General features: G+C 40.1%; 1 protein-coding gene across 2 annotated transcripts in view; it reads right to left on the bottom strand.

Moving 5' to 3' along the window:
* LOC122577275 overlaps positions 1 to 16,196 on the bottom strand; it is a 146,389-nt gene that overhangs the window by 123,174 nt on the left and 7,019 nt on the right. For both annotated transcript variants that reach the window (XR_006320190.1, XM_043748502.1), the window contains one exon: positions 15,905 to 16,057. Coding sequence is in view for 1 of the 2 variants with exons in the window: in XM_043748502.1 (XP_043604437.1) it covers positions 15,905 to 16,057 (153 nt within the window). In the remaining variant the exon portion in view is untranslated. The remainder of the gene's footprint in view (positions 1 to 15,904; positions 16,058 to 16,196) is intronic.

Below are 16,196 nucleotides of genomic sequence, written 5' to 3'. Positions count from 1 at the left end.
CCGGGAACGGACGCGGCAAATCGAGCCAGCGAACGGACATCAAAAGACCATCACGCTGGCCTGAAGGGGGCAGGGGGGGGGTCGAAATCTGACGATACTAATGTCTTCCACCTTCCTCGCAGCATCCTTTCACGAATAGACGTTTTTTGCATAACTTGGCCGTAGCAAGGTTCCCCTCTCGTCGCCGCCATCAGCACCCCCTCCAAAAGCCAAAGAGAACTTCCCATATCCCGCGCCTTACCACCACCCCCTGCCTGAACTACCGACCACCTTTCCCCCCTCCCCATTCACTGCTTCTTTCTCTGACTCGATGTTTCTGCCGACCTCTCTTTTACCGACACCTCATCTCCCGGTTTGCCGTTTACCTCCTCCCCTGCCGATCGTTCCATCTTGCTTTCTCTGTATTCTCCGCAGCAGCAGGCTGCCACGGTGCTGTACACGAGGCTGCGGCTAAGAGCAGAGCGACGTCGCCGACGCCACGCACCCCGACGTCGCCCTGACGCGCTCCACTGACGCTGCGGAGCGGAGATTAATGGCTTCGGACTCTGAAATCCTGGAAAATAAATAGCGGGGGCGCCGGTGGCGAGAGCGAGAGTCCTGCGGAGCAAGATGCGATCCCCCTCTTTCTCTTTTCGTTGCTCCGCCGCTATTTCTGTCTTCCTCGTTGCTGGTCGACAGAGAAAGGGACAACGTGGAAGGGAGACACAAGGGTTGGAGAGGGAGAGAGAGGCAGCGTCCCGAGGGACCTGCCTACCGCTCGCGCTGCCCACCGCCATCGCTGTGTGCTCCTTTGTGAGCAACCTGAAGGTTGTCGAAGGGCTGACGCGAAAAGCGACCGGCGTAGAAATTTATCTGGCCGGAATGCTTTTGTTGGCCCGCTTCGTGACGAGGAAATTGAAGGCTCTCCCAGCCTTTCTCCTTCTTTTTTCCTTCTCTTCCTCGTCCACCAGCCTAGGGATTTATCGGACACCGTGATACGCTTTTGTTCCGCTGAATCCTTCTTTTCTCTCCACCATCCGCCAATGTTTTCGTCAAAGACAGTATATATCATGTAGGTTTCATAAAACACTACGATCGTTGCACCTTCCTGAAAACACATGTATGTTCCAGGTTGACGAAAACACTGAGACCAAAAAGAGAGAGACAGAGATGTCTATCGTGGCTTAATCGTTAACAAGAACGTTCGCCAGAGATCCAGCATCTCGTACGACATTAATCGTTTGAAAGTGACGCAGCAACGACCGACAACAACGACAGCTGGATACCTGTTGGATATTCGAAAGTCTTGGTGGAATGTGTGAAGATAGCCATTACGTAGCCGACGCCGGGGTAAATTATATTAAATACTAAATAACCGGTGGAAGACCACGGTCTAATTGTTGCGTCGTTTGCATAATGCCCGGTCTGTAACTACTCTCTCTTCCCTTTGCCTCGCCAACGCTCTACCTTCCACCGTTTGCCTCTCTGTCTTGCGACCGGTACCCTCTTTAGCGTGGCTTCTCCGCGTATCTCTTGCTTGCATCCTCCACCTCGTCCTATCTGCCCTTTTCTCCCCTCCACCCTGACCGTGTCCCCCTTCTCTGATTCGTCGCAATATACCGACGGAAAGATTAATTGCTAATTCTTGCTACTGCAACCAGTTGCTACTAAATGCGCACGGTGGTCGTGCAAAGATCAAGGAACCTCGTCGAACCTGACCAACTACGTTCGACTACGTAAGCACCGTATGCCATAGGCGAATATTCTCTTCAGAGGTTGGCAAAATGGCCAGTGACAACACGATCCCGTAGGAAATTTGCCTAGCCATAGAAGGGTTTTATAGTCGCAAGATTGGAAACGCAACGCGCTGAAGAATCAACGGTCAGAGCTGACGTGTTTCGCACAAAGGTCGTTCGTCTTTCGTCTCATTTGAGCCGCCTGCCCTCTCATCCTTCTCCCTCAGTCATCGTCTAGTCACGTTTGCACGGTAGCCATTTGCGAGATTACAACGAGCGCCGCCCGCTAGGGCGCTCATTAACGAGCGAACGAAAGAAGAGATTATCAAGCGACTAAGCGTAACTAACAACAACGCGCCGTTCAATTTGAGAAACGGCTAATTATACGGCCGCGGCTCGCCTTACTTTTTCCTCACTAATTGCTTGAAACGACTTCGATCGCCACCGTTGTCACACCATTGCCAACGCCAGATTAATCGCGATACGTGCCACTAGCGTGAAATTAATTGCATCGAGTACGCTTCCTACTACATGGCAGCACCGTGTCCGAAAATCAACCACCTCGACAACGAGGAAAAGAAAGAAGAAGAAGAAGAAGAAGAAGAAGAAGACGATGAAGGAGAAAGAGAGTAAAAAATAAATGAGAAATCCGGTGTCCTGAAATAATAAAGCCGACCCGGTCCCCTGTTAATTTATTATTCAATTCGTAGGAGACTCTCCCTTCCCCAACATTCCCCTACCAAATCCCCGCGCAATATCCGCGTATATAGGCCGAAAACATCCGGCAGAGATTGCGAACCAACATCCTTGGACGATGAATTCGTCGCGTTACATTCCTGCACGATGATTTTCCTGCTTGCACATGGCGAACCCGAGGCTACGACTCGGCCAACAACAGAGGAGCATGGATGACGTGCACGGGGTAGAAGCTGAGAGGGGGCTAGATTTGATTCGTAGGGGGATAGAACAGATCGGCTATGGGTCTACCTCGACAGACACGGGGGGGAGATGGCGGCCTGCAACGCCGTACCAAAGCAATATCCATAGGAACACCCCGTGTCAGAGGGAGAGATGCAGAGACGTGCGATCAATCACGAGGGACCCTGCTGCCACGTTCGTGGCCCTCGTATCAAACGTAACGCACGGTAAACATTTTTAACTTTGCCACGTTATTAATATTCGTTGCGCCCCGGGATCCTCTGCCGCTACCCCTGCCCCGTCCCGCTACCTCACCCCCTCACCGCTCCTCGTTTGGCCGTTCTTCTTTTTTCCCCGGGAATTTGCACTCCGCGTTTTTGTTAATCAATTTGCCGCCATTCGACTACCCCCACTGCGGCGCAAGAAACTGTCAAAGTTTACCGATTAAGTTTATCAGCTGCGAATATTATGCCGGTTAAGGGTGAAGTGTCGTTTGATACTGTCAGACATCTGAACGGAACATTTTTGCTCGCAGTTGCGAAATGTACGCGGGACAAGAACCCGATCGATGTTTACTCGTTTTTATAAAATCGATCAAATCTGAGGATTATTTTTTTTCCTGTATCTCGCGAATTACGACGAAATATTATGTTTGAAGGAAGATAAAACTGGTGAAATTTGTTATTGTACTTGGAAATACAGGTGAAACGAGAGGATCGAGAATAATTTTCGCAAGGTGTGTTTCACGATGCGTTTTGAATTACGCGATCACATTCGCTGGGATCGCATTAAACGTATAATGCGCGGGAAATGTTTTTTGACTCGGCCGCCATATTAATATTCGTTAGAGGTCGCCAGTCTCGCAGGCCAGCCGCGCCTCCATATTAACCGCATTTTTTTCGTTTAATCTTTTTTCTCTCCTTTGTTTCTTCTCATTTTTACTTTCTTTTTTTTTTTCGTTTCGTTGTATTAAAGCACATTCTGGACACTAAACGCAATAATGGAAATTGATAATCAGCCGGTCGTTAACGTCACGAGCGAGTAACGATTATTTATTCGTAACGATTCGCGGCTGCGTGATTCGCCAAGGGGTGAAAATCGCGATCCACCGGACCGATTAAAACTTTGCTCTGCTTGTTCGTATTGTAATTATTGCACGTTACTCGTATGTTGTACACGTCCCTTACCGGAACGCTGAATTCCCTCTGCTTGATATATCAGCGGCGAGTAAAATTAGAATTTTTCTAATGGCCGACATGAAACGGTTGAGTACTTAATGCTACAAGGCAGTTCTGTTCTTATTGTTAGCTCTCAAGATACGAGTCTACGATTAGCTGGAGTAGAATCGCTAAATTCCACGATATTTCAACTACAAGTGTAACTTTATCTGTATTTTCAGCAACAAAATCAAAATCAAAAGTGCAAAATATTTATTATTAATTCTATCTTCAGGTGTCTTATTCGAAATTTACTTGAAGTGAATTTGAAGTAACTTTTTATTGCAAGCAATCTGCATACAGCATGTTTTCCGTAGAACGACACTGATACTCCAGGGTCGATAAAATACAGTGCAAAATTGAGATTGTTTAACAGATTAGAATATTCATTATCAGAATATCAATCAACCCTTTGCACTGGAAATTTTATTTCAATTTTGTCACCAGCAGCTGCCAACACTTTCGTGTGTTTCATTTGAAATTTACTTGAAGTGAATTTCTTTCTTCCTTTATTTATTTAAATTGCCTTATTTTTTAGTTAAAATGCATGCAATCTGCATACAGCATGTTTTCTGTAGAACGACACTGATACTCCAGGGTTGATAAAATACAGTGCAAAATTGAGATTGTTTAACAGATTAGAATCTTTATTAACCCTTTGCATTGGGAACTTTATTTCAATTTCATTACTAGCAGCCAACACTTTTATGCGTTTCATTTGAAATTTACTTTAACCAAAAAATAAAACAATTTGAATAAATGCAGGAAAAAACAAATTCGCTTAAATACAAAATAAATAGTTTTATTCACACTATCCCTGTATTTTCTAATTTTCAAGTGTATGATATATCTTGAAAGAATTTCCAAAATGCACGCTTCACAAAAGAAGCTGGGACTCGACAAAGGAGCTGCTGAGACCTGCTGAGGAAACTGATATCACACTCGACACAGGACAGCAAACGATTGATAATTATCAATGACAGATATAACGATTCTATGCAGCATTCTAACTTAATACGCTAAAACCTAAGTTCTATTTTACTGACAGTATTTATCCTTCAACTAATTAATAACTTGCATATATGCAAAATCTGGCTTTCAATATTTCCTCACTTTTGCATATTATCTGCAACGTATTCTGTATATTTTTACACATTTAGCTTACACATCTACAAATATCCGCGATCTGGTAACAAGTTTATTTTTCCTCAACAGTTTTGCAACAGTTCCTTCATTGTTCCACAAAAACACAAGAACCAATATCCTTCTCGTGTATTGTAATTGTTGAGAATTGTGGATCTTGTTCACCGAAATAATGTTACAGCAACGTTAAATTTACACTTGCAACTAATATTAGAATAATTCTATATCCATTTGATAAGCGATTGCAAAGATATTCATCGATACAAACTTTTTTCCATACGGACTGTACTGTTTACATTCGGCTGTTTTCGAGACGCCGCGCACACACACACTGATACTCACATACCAGTGTGTCTACTAACCTAACCTAGTCCAGCACATAAAATTATACACATCTCAATAGTAATAATTATCGAACGTGGTGGAAGTTGCAAGGGCCGACAAAATGTCAGACATAAATATCGCCTGAGCACGAGCCTCCGTGTTATCGTTCCATATTGATGCGGACACCATACCGATCATTCTGCTGCCCCGTACGGCTCCCCTATTTCTTGCGCGCAGGAAACTCCTACCACCATTAAGTACAACTAGATCCACTTACGTGTACCGGAATCTTTTTCTCATTTTCCATAACGCGCTGTATCACGGTGTGTTGCTGACAAATCGGCCGACGATTCATCGTGAAAAAATGTTGTATAACAACTGGCAGATAGAAAGCTACCGGGGTCTAATTACCAGACAACCGATTCCAAGCTAATTAACAAATATAGAACGGCCGTGTAACGTGATATTTTCTTTTGCACAGCAACGTCCGAGTTCGACGACGGATTTTGGCAGCCAACCCTCTTACGAGTTCCCGAAATCCTCTTCAATTACGGCCGCGCAGCGTACAGCGGAGCTTGTAACTGTCGAGAGCGTTTAACAAGGGCCACGTATGTAAGACAATTCTCGATGGTTGTTACGGTCGCAGGGAACGTTGCAACGGAACGACAAACAACAGGATTCAGGCTGCCTCTGTTTCTGCCCACGCAACGGCCAACAAACGTCAGAACCATAATCCGGATGAAATTAAAGCAATGGAATTAACAACGTGAAGGAAATACACGAACGATGTGACACGGCTCGCCATCGCATAGTACAAAAGAGTGCGATCGATCTTGCGACGAGATAAAAATTCATTATCGACGCTGTTGGTATCGGGGCCGGTTGCCGAAAATTGATGGCTGATCGTATCGAGTCGTAACAGGTGTATAGAAGTTTCTTCTTCCTCCTTTGTTCCTTTACTTCGAAGTCTGACGAATGTTCTGTGCGACGTGTATCGCGTTATCTTATTCCCAACGATTTGAATCTGAAGATAAACGATCATCTTCGAAAGAGAATTAAATGTAGATGTAAATAAAGGAAGGAATGAAAGCTATTAGCCTCCGATCATAATTTCCCGGGTCTACAAATGCAGAAAATCATAATGTAGCTATGCGTAATCGGGGCGCATAAATCACAGTTGACAAGAAAATTATAGCGAAATGTTGAGCGATAGCGAAGCAGTGTTTGCGATAGGACGTGTTTTAGAAAACGAGCAGCAAAGAGCAGGCCGTCCGTGCACCCTTTGACATGGAACTGAAAAGCGACGAAACGAGAGGAAAGCGAGCACAGTCGTCAAAGTGAATGCCAGTTGTGCGAGATCTCGCCAAAGGGTGATTAATGTACGCGGAAGAGAGAAGAAGAAGAAGAAAAAGAAGAAGATGAGCGCACGAGGAGAGAAGGCGGACGAAGAAGAAAAAACGAGGAATAAGAAGCGGAGGACGATGAGTGGAGGATTGGGCCGTTGTCTGCCGGAACGCAACATCGTCCCAGAAAATATTCTTCTTAAAATCCGATCGGAAATTCGCTGTAGGAAATTTTGCCGATGAACGAGCCGTACGCTAGCGCGATTAAATATTAACTACGAAGCCGATTATGTAATTAAAAGGATATTCGTAGTAATTGGGAGGACGGACTAACGAGCTTTCTAAAATTTCCGAAGATAATTGCGCGTGCAGCGCGTGATTATCGGTGGTTCGCTAATTACGGGCTAACGCGCATCGTTTCTCTTTTCCAGCTATTACGCCCGAAGTCGCCACGGAACTCAGCGTGCAACTGACCGCCAGAACCATTCCACCAGGATCCTGCAACTTCCTTATCTGGCTTTTCCATTTTCCCTGCCTCCACTGTGTAAGTCACGAGGCTGACGATGTTAAACCCTCGCTGCAATTTCGTACGCCTTCGACATTTTGCCATCGATACGATGGAATCGCGGTTGCTTTGCTTAAAAAGTTTCGCGGTTTTATGATTTTTATGATCAGCGCAGGATAATATTGCGGTTTGAATTGAGAAGCCTTCTGGCCAACGGCGATTTAGGTAAATTGTTATACTCAAAGTGGTTCTGCTTTTTTAAATATTAGTTACGTTTGCGCAAATTGGCAATTATAACGGCACTTGGAAAACGGCACTTCTTCCTAGGATGAATAAAAATGTCGACTAACACGCGGGTCACATTTTTCAGAAATTCGTGCATTCTTTTGAAGAAATATTTTTAAATTGTCTTGTTAAATGTAATGGTTTCCTTAGGTCTAACTCTCTATCTGGTACCTTTTTTCGTTTTTGAAAATATACTGAAATGTTTGGAGCTGTACCTGAAGTGTATTCTATGGGTTTTTCTGTTTTATTATTTAATTTCTACTTTACAATTTGCCCAGGAGAACATTCGGTTAATTTTTCTAGCTTAATTGCTAAATAACAAGTGGATGGCCACCGCCAGCCGGGTACCATTTTCCAGTTTGTCCATTTTATTTCTTCAGTCAGGTCAGTGCGGTGTTCTGTCTTTAGTCTTCTTTTTATGAAACACTCTATAGGTCGCTAAATATTGTTAATTGAAAGGAGAAGAAGAAAAATGGCACGAAGAAAATAACGTAACTTCAATAAGGATAGTTGTATGGGCCTTTTTTGGAAACCTCATGTCACTTGTGCAAGTAAAACAATATAAATAAACTTCAACAAATTTGATTTACTATTCAACTTTTATGGTAAACAGTGTAACAATCGCCTCCGTGAAATGGCACACAGCTTTTGCAAATGTATCCAGTTTCGCTGCGTTTTCCTTTGCAACGGCGTACTCTGCACGCTCTAGTCGGATTTGTTTCTCTGCCAGTGACTATTTTTCCTAACACGTGGTGTCTTAGTTGTCCGACAAGTCTGAAGGATGCATCCTTGTAATAAGGAGCCGTTTTAGAAATTCGAGAAGTGTCAGGACAATCCACAGTTGTCCATTCTCTAGCTGCTTGCGGTAGAAATTTATTGCACCTTGTTTTATCTCCTGGCAGGTAGGTACAGTGCGTTTCATATCCATTGAACGAGGTGCAGTTTATCGGAGAAAATGGTAATTTTTTGGACCATTTTATAGTTAAACGACGCTGGTGCGAGAGAAGCGCGTCACGAGTTTACTCGCAACCGGTCAACAATGTGTTAAGTAACCGTGTCGAGTACAGTTAACAAAATGTAAATGCTGGGAAGCCTGCTCAGAGGAAGACATTTTAAGCTGTCAAAGAAAAAATACATGAAACAACGAATATGTATATCCGAAAGCAGTTGAAATATAATTAAGTAATTACATTTCACACGTGGAATATTTTCTACGCCAGAATTGAGTTATAGTTTGACGGCCGCTCAAAACCATTTATGCAGTCATTAAGGCATCATTAATCTTGCTCTCCGTTATGCGCGACAACAGAGTCATTGTTGAAACAGGTGCTACTTCCGAAGAGGCCAGGATCATTAGTCGAGTGAATGGAATCGGTTCTCCGCGGAATAAAGGAATCAACGGTAGAAATCACGACGAGCAAGGGAATCGGACCGTGACGTTTGTGGCGACGGCAATTACCGAAATTCTGCCACGAGACAAATTCCCGTCCGGTTTTAGCGAAGAAAAATTTCAAAACAACTGAGAAGCTTCTACTTGCATCGAAACTAAAATGACATTTACGTCTTTGCAACGTAGTAATTAGAATTTGAACAAGAAAGTTATGCAATTCTTCTATTCATAGGTACTTTAACCCTTTAACAGCTTAGCTTAACACTTTGACTGCCGCGTGGGTCATATATGGCCCACCGGTTTCTCCCGCGACGCTACGGTGGTCACTGGCGACCGGAGCGCTTCGACTTCTTACAATTGTAAAAATTGAATGAAAATTGACAGTTGGGGCATTTTGAATATACTCGACAAATGGAAGATTCCTTGAAATAAAAAGTGCCATTGAACAATTAAACACTTTGATTACAAACGAGAACAAACGTTGCATCTAACGGTGCACTGTGTTGAAACACTTCAAACATAAATGTGGCCCATCGATACGATCTGGACGATAGGTGGTCGCCTCTTTGGTCCGATTCTTAGCAATTTTTGATCCTAACTGTTTCACATTTTTTTTTATACCACTCTCTGCAAAATTTTCCTGCCAGGTACGCTTGCCCTTCTTTCTTCTGCGTTTCGTGTCGCGATCTTTATCGAATAAGTATATTTCACGGCTCTGGTGAATGGCACTGTGTAAGGTGCGTTACAGGTGCCATTCTAAAAGCTGACACCTTGGTTTTTGTTTCTCTTGCTTGTTTATAGAGTATCATCGCGTTTGAAATTGATGTATTTAACAGTAACTCTAAAGCTAATTTTATATGCCACTTGAGGGTTCTTCTATATGATGTAGAATATGCTACCATTTGATCTGATAAATCTACAGCACATTTTCCTCTCTTGTAATCTACCACTACCATTGCTTTATCACAAACATAATTTTTTCCCGGATCTCCACCATTTCAGCCGAACGTTTCGTCGAGATCATAAAAATAATCGTAATACTGTTTACCAATATCTTCTGCGCGTTTTGCCTGCGACGAAACAACGAAATAAACGAAGCCTTGTTACAATATGTCGCTATCAACTGTTAGCAAGGCGCCAACGATGGTCACCCATGACCGCCAATAAGGTAAACGGTCCATTGGGGAAGAATGTTGTCGTACATCGTCAATTTATTATTATTTTGCCATTATATGCTTTGAATAATAAAAATGCTCCCGTGACGTCCTCGGTGAAACATGTGATTTCGACGTGGCAGTCAAAATGTTAAGAAAAACTCAAATTGTCAAATATAATGCCATAAATGTTACGTCTTAACTCAATTGCATTGCTTAACTCGTTACGTCTCCAGTTCACTTCCCTTTTAAGAAGAAGAAGAAGATTTTTAACGTTCTGAGAACATCTTCACGCATAACATTACAATGTGAAATGGCATATTAATGACGATTTTATAGAAATTTGTTAATGATAAAAAGATATGATTAAGTCGGATTTTTAATATCATTAATTTCCTATGAAAAATTGCAAATGTATTTTTTTTATATTTAATACCAGAAATGGAGGAAATCCGCAAGATAAAGAGAACGTTACTTTCTATATAAATAAATCGGTCGATCGTTCTATCAAACTGTCAAAAAGTTAACCGTGTGAGTTCCAAAGATCGCTGTGTAGATTGTTTGCCCAGACCTAAACAAAGAAACACTGATCTAGCTCAATAGGTCTGGGTAACAGCTACGACCAATCCTCCATCTTTTCCACCTCAATCACGTGTTGTTTCTGATGATTCGATTGCCCAAACATAATAGAGCCGAGAGCATTGTTCGCGGATTTGGTTGAAATAAAAGGAGAACGGCTGGTCGACGGAGAAGAAACACCGAAAATATTCGGTCGAGGAACGTAAACGGCTGTCATTTGTCAGCCAGACGACTCAATGTCTCACGAACGTCTCGGGCTTCTTCCATCGCACTTGGCCTGAAGACTTCACAGATGAACGATAAACCGAATCAAAAGGCGAATAAAACGCCGTGTGTTGTCGAACAGTCGATGAATGAAATCTATCGTTTGCAATACGAAACACTTACGAAACACGCGTTTTGTGACATATTATAATAAGAAGATATAATGTTTCTATTAGAATGTTTGGAAGAGATGGATTTAAAATTGAAGATATTTATTTGACAGAGCTAATTATTGTTTGCAATACGAAACAATTACAAAGCACACGTTTTATGATATATTATAATAAGAAGATATAATGTTTCTATTAGAATGTTTGGAGGACGTGGATTTAAAAGTGAAGATATTTGTTCGACAGAGCTAATTATCATTTGCAATACAAAACACACACTTTATGATATATTATAATAAGAAGATATAATATTTCTATTAGAATGTTTGGAGGACGTGGATTTAAAATTGAAGATATTTGTTTGACAGAGCTAATTATTGTTTGCAATAAGAAACAATTATAAAACACACACTTTATGAAATATTATAATAAGAAGATATAATATTTCTATTAGAATGTTTGGAGGACGTGGATTTAAAATTGAAGATATTTGTTTGACAGAGCTAATTATTGTTTGCAATAAGAAACAATTGCAAAGCACACGTTTTATGATATATTATAATAAGAAGATATAATGTTTCTATCAGAATGCTTGGAAGAGGTAGATTTAAAATTGAAGATATTTGTTTGACAGAGCTAATTATTGTTTGCAATAAGAAACAATTATAAAACACACACTTTATGATATATTATAATAAGAAGATATAATGTTTCTATTAGAATGTTTGGAAGAGACGAATTTAAAATTGAAGATATTTGTTTGACAGAGCTAATTATTGTTTGCAATAAGAAACAATTACAAAGCACACACTTTATGATATATTATAATAAGAAGATATAGTATTTCTATTAGAATGTTTGGAAGATATGGATTTAAAATTGAAGATATTTGTTCGACAGAGCTAATTATCATTTGCAATACAAAACACACACTTTATGATATATTATAATAAGAAGATATAATGTTTCTATTAGAATGTTTGGAAGAGATGGATTTAAAAGTGAAGATATTTGTTTGACAGAGCTAATTATTGTTTGCAATAAGAAACAATTACAAAGCACACACTTTATGAAATATTATAATAAGAAGATATAGTATTTCTATTAGAATGTTTGGAAGATATGGATTTAAAATTGAAGATATTTGTTCGACAGAGCTAATTATCATTTGCAATACAAAACACACACTTTATGATATATTATAATAAGAAGATATAATGTTTCTATTAGAATGTTTGGAAGAGATGGATTTAAAAGTGAAGATATTTGTTCGACAAAGAATTAATTATTGGTTTGCGATAAGAAACAATTACGTTTCCATTGGAATGTTTGGGAAAGTTGTTTTTTAAATTAAAGATATTTGCTGAACAGAGCTAATTATCATTTGCAATATATTGTTAGAAAAACGGAAAATAGGGAAACCAAAGTTTGATAATCCAGTCTTGTCCAGCCTATCTATTAAACGTACATTGTGTAGTTTTTAATGATAGTATGATTGAAACATTGCTCTAGCAATTTCAAGAACGGTTTTTCAACGCGGAAAGGATAAGAAGATTGCGATCGACAGCACTGTGTGTTTGGCTTATTATAGTGATCTAGATATAACTAGATAGGTCTTTAATAGCAAGTTATAATTAATAGTAATGTAAATTATAGCCTAGAAACGACAACACGTAATATATAATTTCGCAGAATATAGACGGCTGTTGTAATCGTATGTGATCTAAAGGTCAATGGGTAATGACGCAACGAGTTAATAAATAAGATGGTTAATAAGTACCGACATTGACTACCGTAAGTTATTAAGTGTGTATCATGATTGTATTATAATTTCGTTTTTATAACGTTTCGGTGATTTTCAAAGCCGACCTCCGCGCATTAATTTCTCTCATGGCCGTGAATCACGTGTACGAGGCTCAACACTCAAATACGCGAAAATTGTATCAAATTTGAAGAGCATTTGCTTCAAAATATACGAAATATATGAAACTTAAATTATCATTAGGATAATTTGAATTCGTCGAATTACGCAACTACAACTGAACGTAACACCGAAGAAAATGAAGAAAACTGTAATAGTCGTCGATTATATAATTAAAGGAACAAGAAAAAACCATACACCTGCGTGAAAATTTATGCGTCGCGTACAAGTCAGCCGTATCGTTTCACGTAATAAATTACACGCATACTTGATGCAACCATAACGAACCGAGCGAGGCTCATTTTCACACAATACACTATTTACTTCATTTCATCTAATAATTAACACCACAGCCTAATAACTAATGCCACGCTTTAGGCTTTAACAACCAGGCGAATTAATTTAAGCGAACGCTTTAAGCATCTCTCGCTCCCCATCATCTATCGTCGCTTCAATTTTCCTCTAGATATTCAATTTGCACGAGATCCAGCCAGCCGATCTCGAAACTTCGCGCCACCCAATTCTCGCTTGGTGTACTCGCGCTAGAAATGAAATCGCGTGCGCTAACCATCGCTAACTGCGCCGATATACGCGGAATATAAAATAGACGACTTTGTAGAAAAATATACCTGGTGTTATATTATCACACAACACCAAAAGTAAGGACATTAGCTTGTCCGAACAGTTTCTTTCCTTTCACAAGCTGATAACAGAAGGACAATTTCTCTTTTGTATTATTCTATTGAATCAGGTGTGATCCATTTCGTTCTATTTCTATTACCATGTCCCTGCATAATTCACTAAACTGATATAAAAGAATAAAACATTGCGCGTCTATTATTTGTGATTTCACGTTTCATACGAAGGTGCGCTGTTGTTAGAAATACGTTTGCGAAAGGAAGATACTTCTCGGACAACCTAATACACGCCATCAACGAAAGTAGTTCAATATTTATCATTATATTGTACGTGCTACATGTTTGTTTCACACATATGTTCGTTAAAGTGTTGCAACAGTTTCACTCATTTAGGAATATTCATTGCAAGCGCACGTTACAATATAATTGCACCGCTATGCGTAACTGGAATAATACAAGTTCATTTTTGACTTTGTATATTTGAAACTGCTTATTGACTTGTTCATATACATTAGACTGTCCGAAGAGTTTCTTTCGTTTCACAAGCTGATAACAGATGAACAATTTCTCTTTTACATCATTTTATTGAATTACGTGAGACTTCCTGTATAATTCAGTAAATTAATATAAAAGAAAAAACATAGCGCGTCTATTATTTCCTCATAAGACGAAAGAAACTGATAGAAAAAAAGAATAAAATCCGCGAGCATCGATAGAAATAAATAAGGCAACTCTCTCATCGTTATTCTATAGCAAAATAATTAATTTCTTAGTACAGTTATAAATAAAGTATGCAGAACCAAAGTATTCCTTCCACACTAATAGATGAACAATTTCTCTTTTACATGATTTTATTGAATTACATGTGATCCATTTCATTCTACTTCTATAACCATGTCCCTGCATAATTCAATAAATTGATATAAAAGAAAAGACCTTCCTCATAAAACGAAAGAAACGTTTCAGACAACCCAATGTATGTACAAGTAGCTAATTCTTGTCCTGTCAACTGAACTATCTGTTAATCAAAATTTCCTATTGATAAAGGCAAACTAATCTTTACAAAGTTACATTTTGTTGCGGTACTTGCAAAATTTAACATGGCACGTGATGATTTATTTCCAAGATAAACGAAACGATGCGCAAATAAAGTGCCCAAGCATGTGCCATACATAAATAAAAATCCTTGAAGAAAGGAATTATCGTATCTAAGAAATTAGCAGATTAATTAACGCGTGTTGCCCGGTTAAAAGGTTAACATTCTACAGAAAGACCTTGTTTCTGCATATTTCCACGCATCTTTACTTTGAGAATGCACAGAGAAGACTCGGTACTCGACTTGACAAAGACTTGAATAGCTAGATAAGTACTTAACAATCCGATTCGGTCGTTTATCCTCACGTTTTCCCGTCTTTCTTTCGTTTCACCGTTACGCAAAACGGATTTCACGAACAACCTTTCGAGAACGATTGCACGATGCTAGCGAAATGGCAGAACGTTCGCAGGTCTGTTTCCGGGCCAAAGAAAACCAGCATTGTTCCAGTACACACGTGTCGCGATGTGCTTTCCTTCGAAATTGGAGCAATTTATGGGCACCGAAAATTCCTCGCAATATTCGACCCATGACATTCCCAACATCTGGCTTTTTTCTTGCCGACCTGGCCACCGCCACGTAACGTCTTTGTGAACAGGAGTTCCGAATGTGCTCGACGAGAAAATGAGAATTTATGCCGGGCTATTGAACACTTGGCGACTTTTGCCTGTAAACATGTTGCAAACGAACAAAACCAGATCGTAAACGTATCGTACTTATGCTGATTTAAGTATTTGCTTTACGTGACCATCAGAATACAGGAAGATAAGAAATTTGTCATTAAATGGTATCCTTCTGGGGGTTAGCCATCCACATGTTATTTAGCAATTAGGTTAGAAAATTTTACCAAATGTCCAGCTGCACAAATTGCAAAGTATAAATTAAATAATAAAAGACAAAAATTATAAAGATTTCATAATGGACACAGTTGTCTTCTATAGAACAATATTTTAAAATAAAGACGTAGAAACTTTTCTATACAAAAACATACTTCCCATAGAATAAAATATGAGAGACATTGTACCATGAAATGAACATTTGTATCAGACGCTGGTTCTTCCTGTTTCTTTATACCAAATCTCTCTTCTTTACCTTAGCTCATGCAAAATAGCAAGGTTGTTGTTTAATTTGAAGGTTATGTAAATCTAAGTCGGCGTACTAATCCGATGAGATACAGTAAGCCCATCGAACTCACTTTCCCGTCGCTTCGTCCAGAAATCGGCTTCGAGGTCGGAATCGGGCCGAGTCGAGCAACTTAAAGAGAACAAAGACAGGAAAATTGCATGGCATGCAGAAAGTACTCACCGATCTCGCCGACAATGACTCGAACAGAACAGAAAGTCGAACCGCGTGACGACAGGCTGCTTCCTCGTCCGTCGTGAGACGCAAACTGACTGCTTGATCGCACCCAGGCCGTGTTTCTAAGATAATTCGCAAAAACTGTTGCTCCAGCGATTGCTGCAACACGATCAAACTATTTTTTAAACTGTGCACCGGACAACGAACTGGTCGTGTCGCCACCAACAATAATATCTTGTAACGCGTTTCAGAGAAGAAGATCGTTTCAAGAATACGGATGACGCTCTTATGAGCACGG

The sequence above is a fragment of the Bombus pyrosoma genome, linkage group LG18 (genome assembly GCF_014825855.1).
Source record: "Bombus pyrosoma isolate SC7728 linkage group LG18, ASM1482585v1, whole genome shotgun sequence".
Lineage (NCBI taxonomy): Eukaryota > Metazoa > Arthropoda > Insecta > Hymenoptera > Apidae > Bombus > Bombus pyrosoma.
Note: the sequence above shows the minus strand (reverse complement) of the source record. Positions and strands in the feature narration are given on the sequence as shown.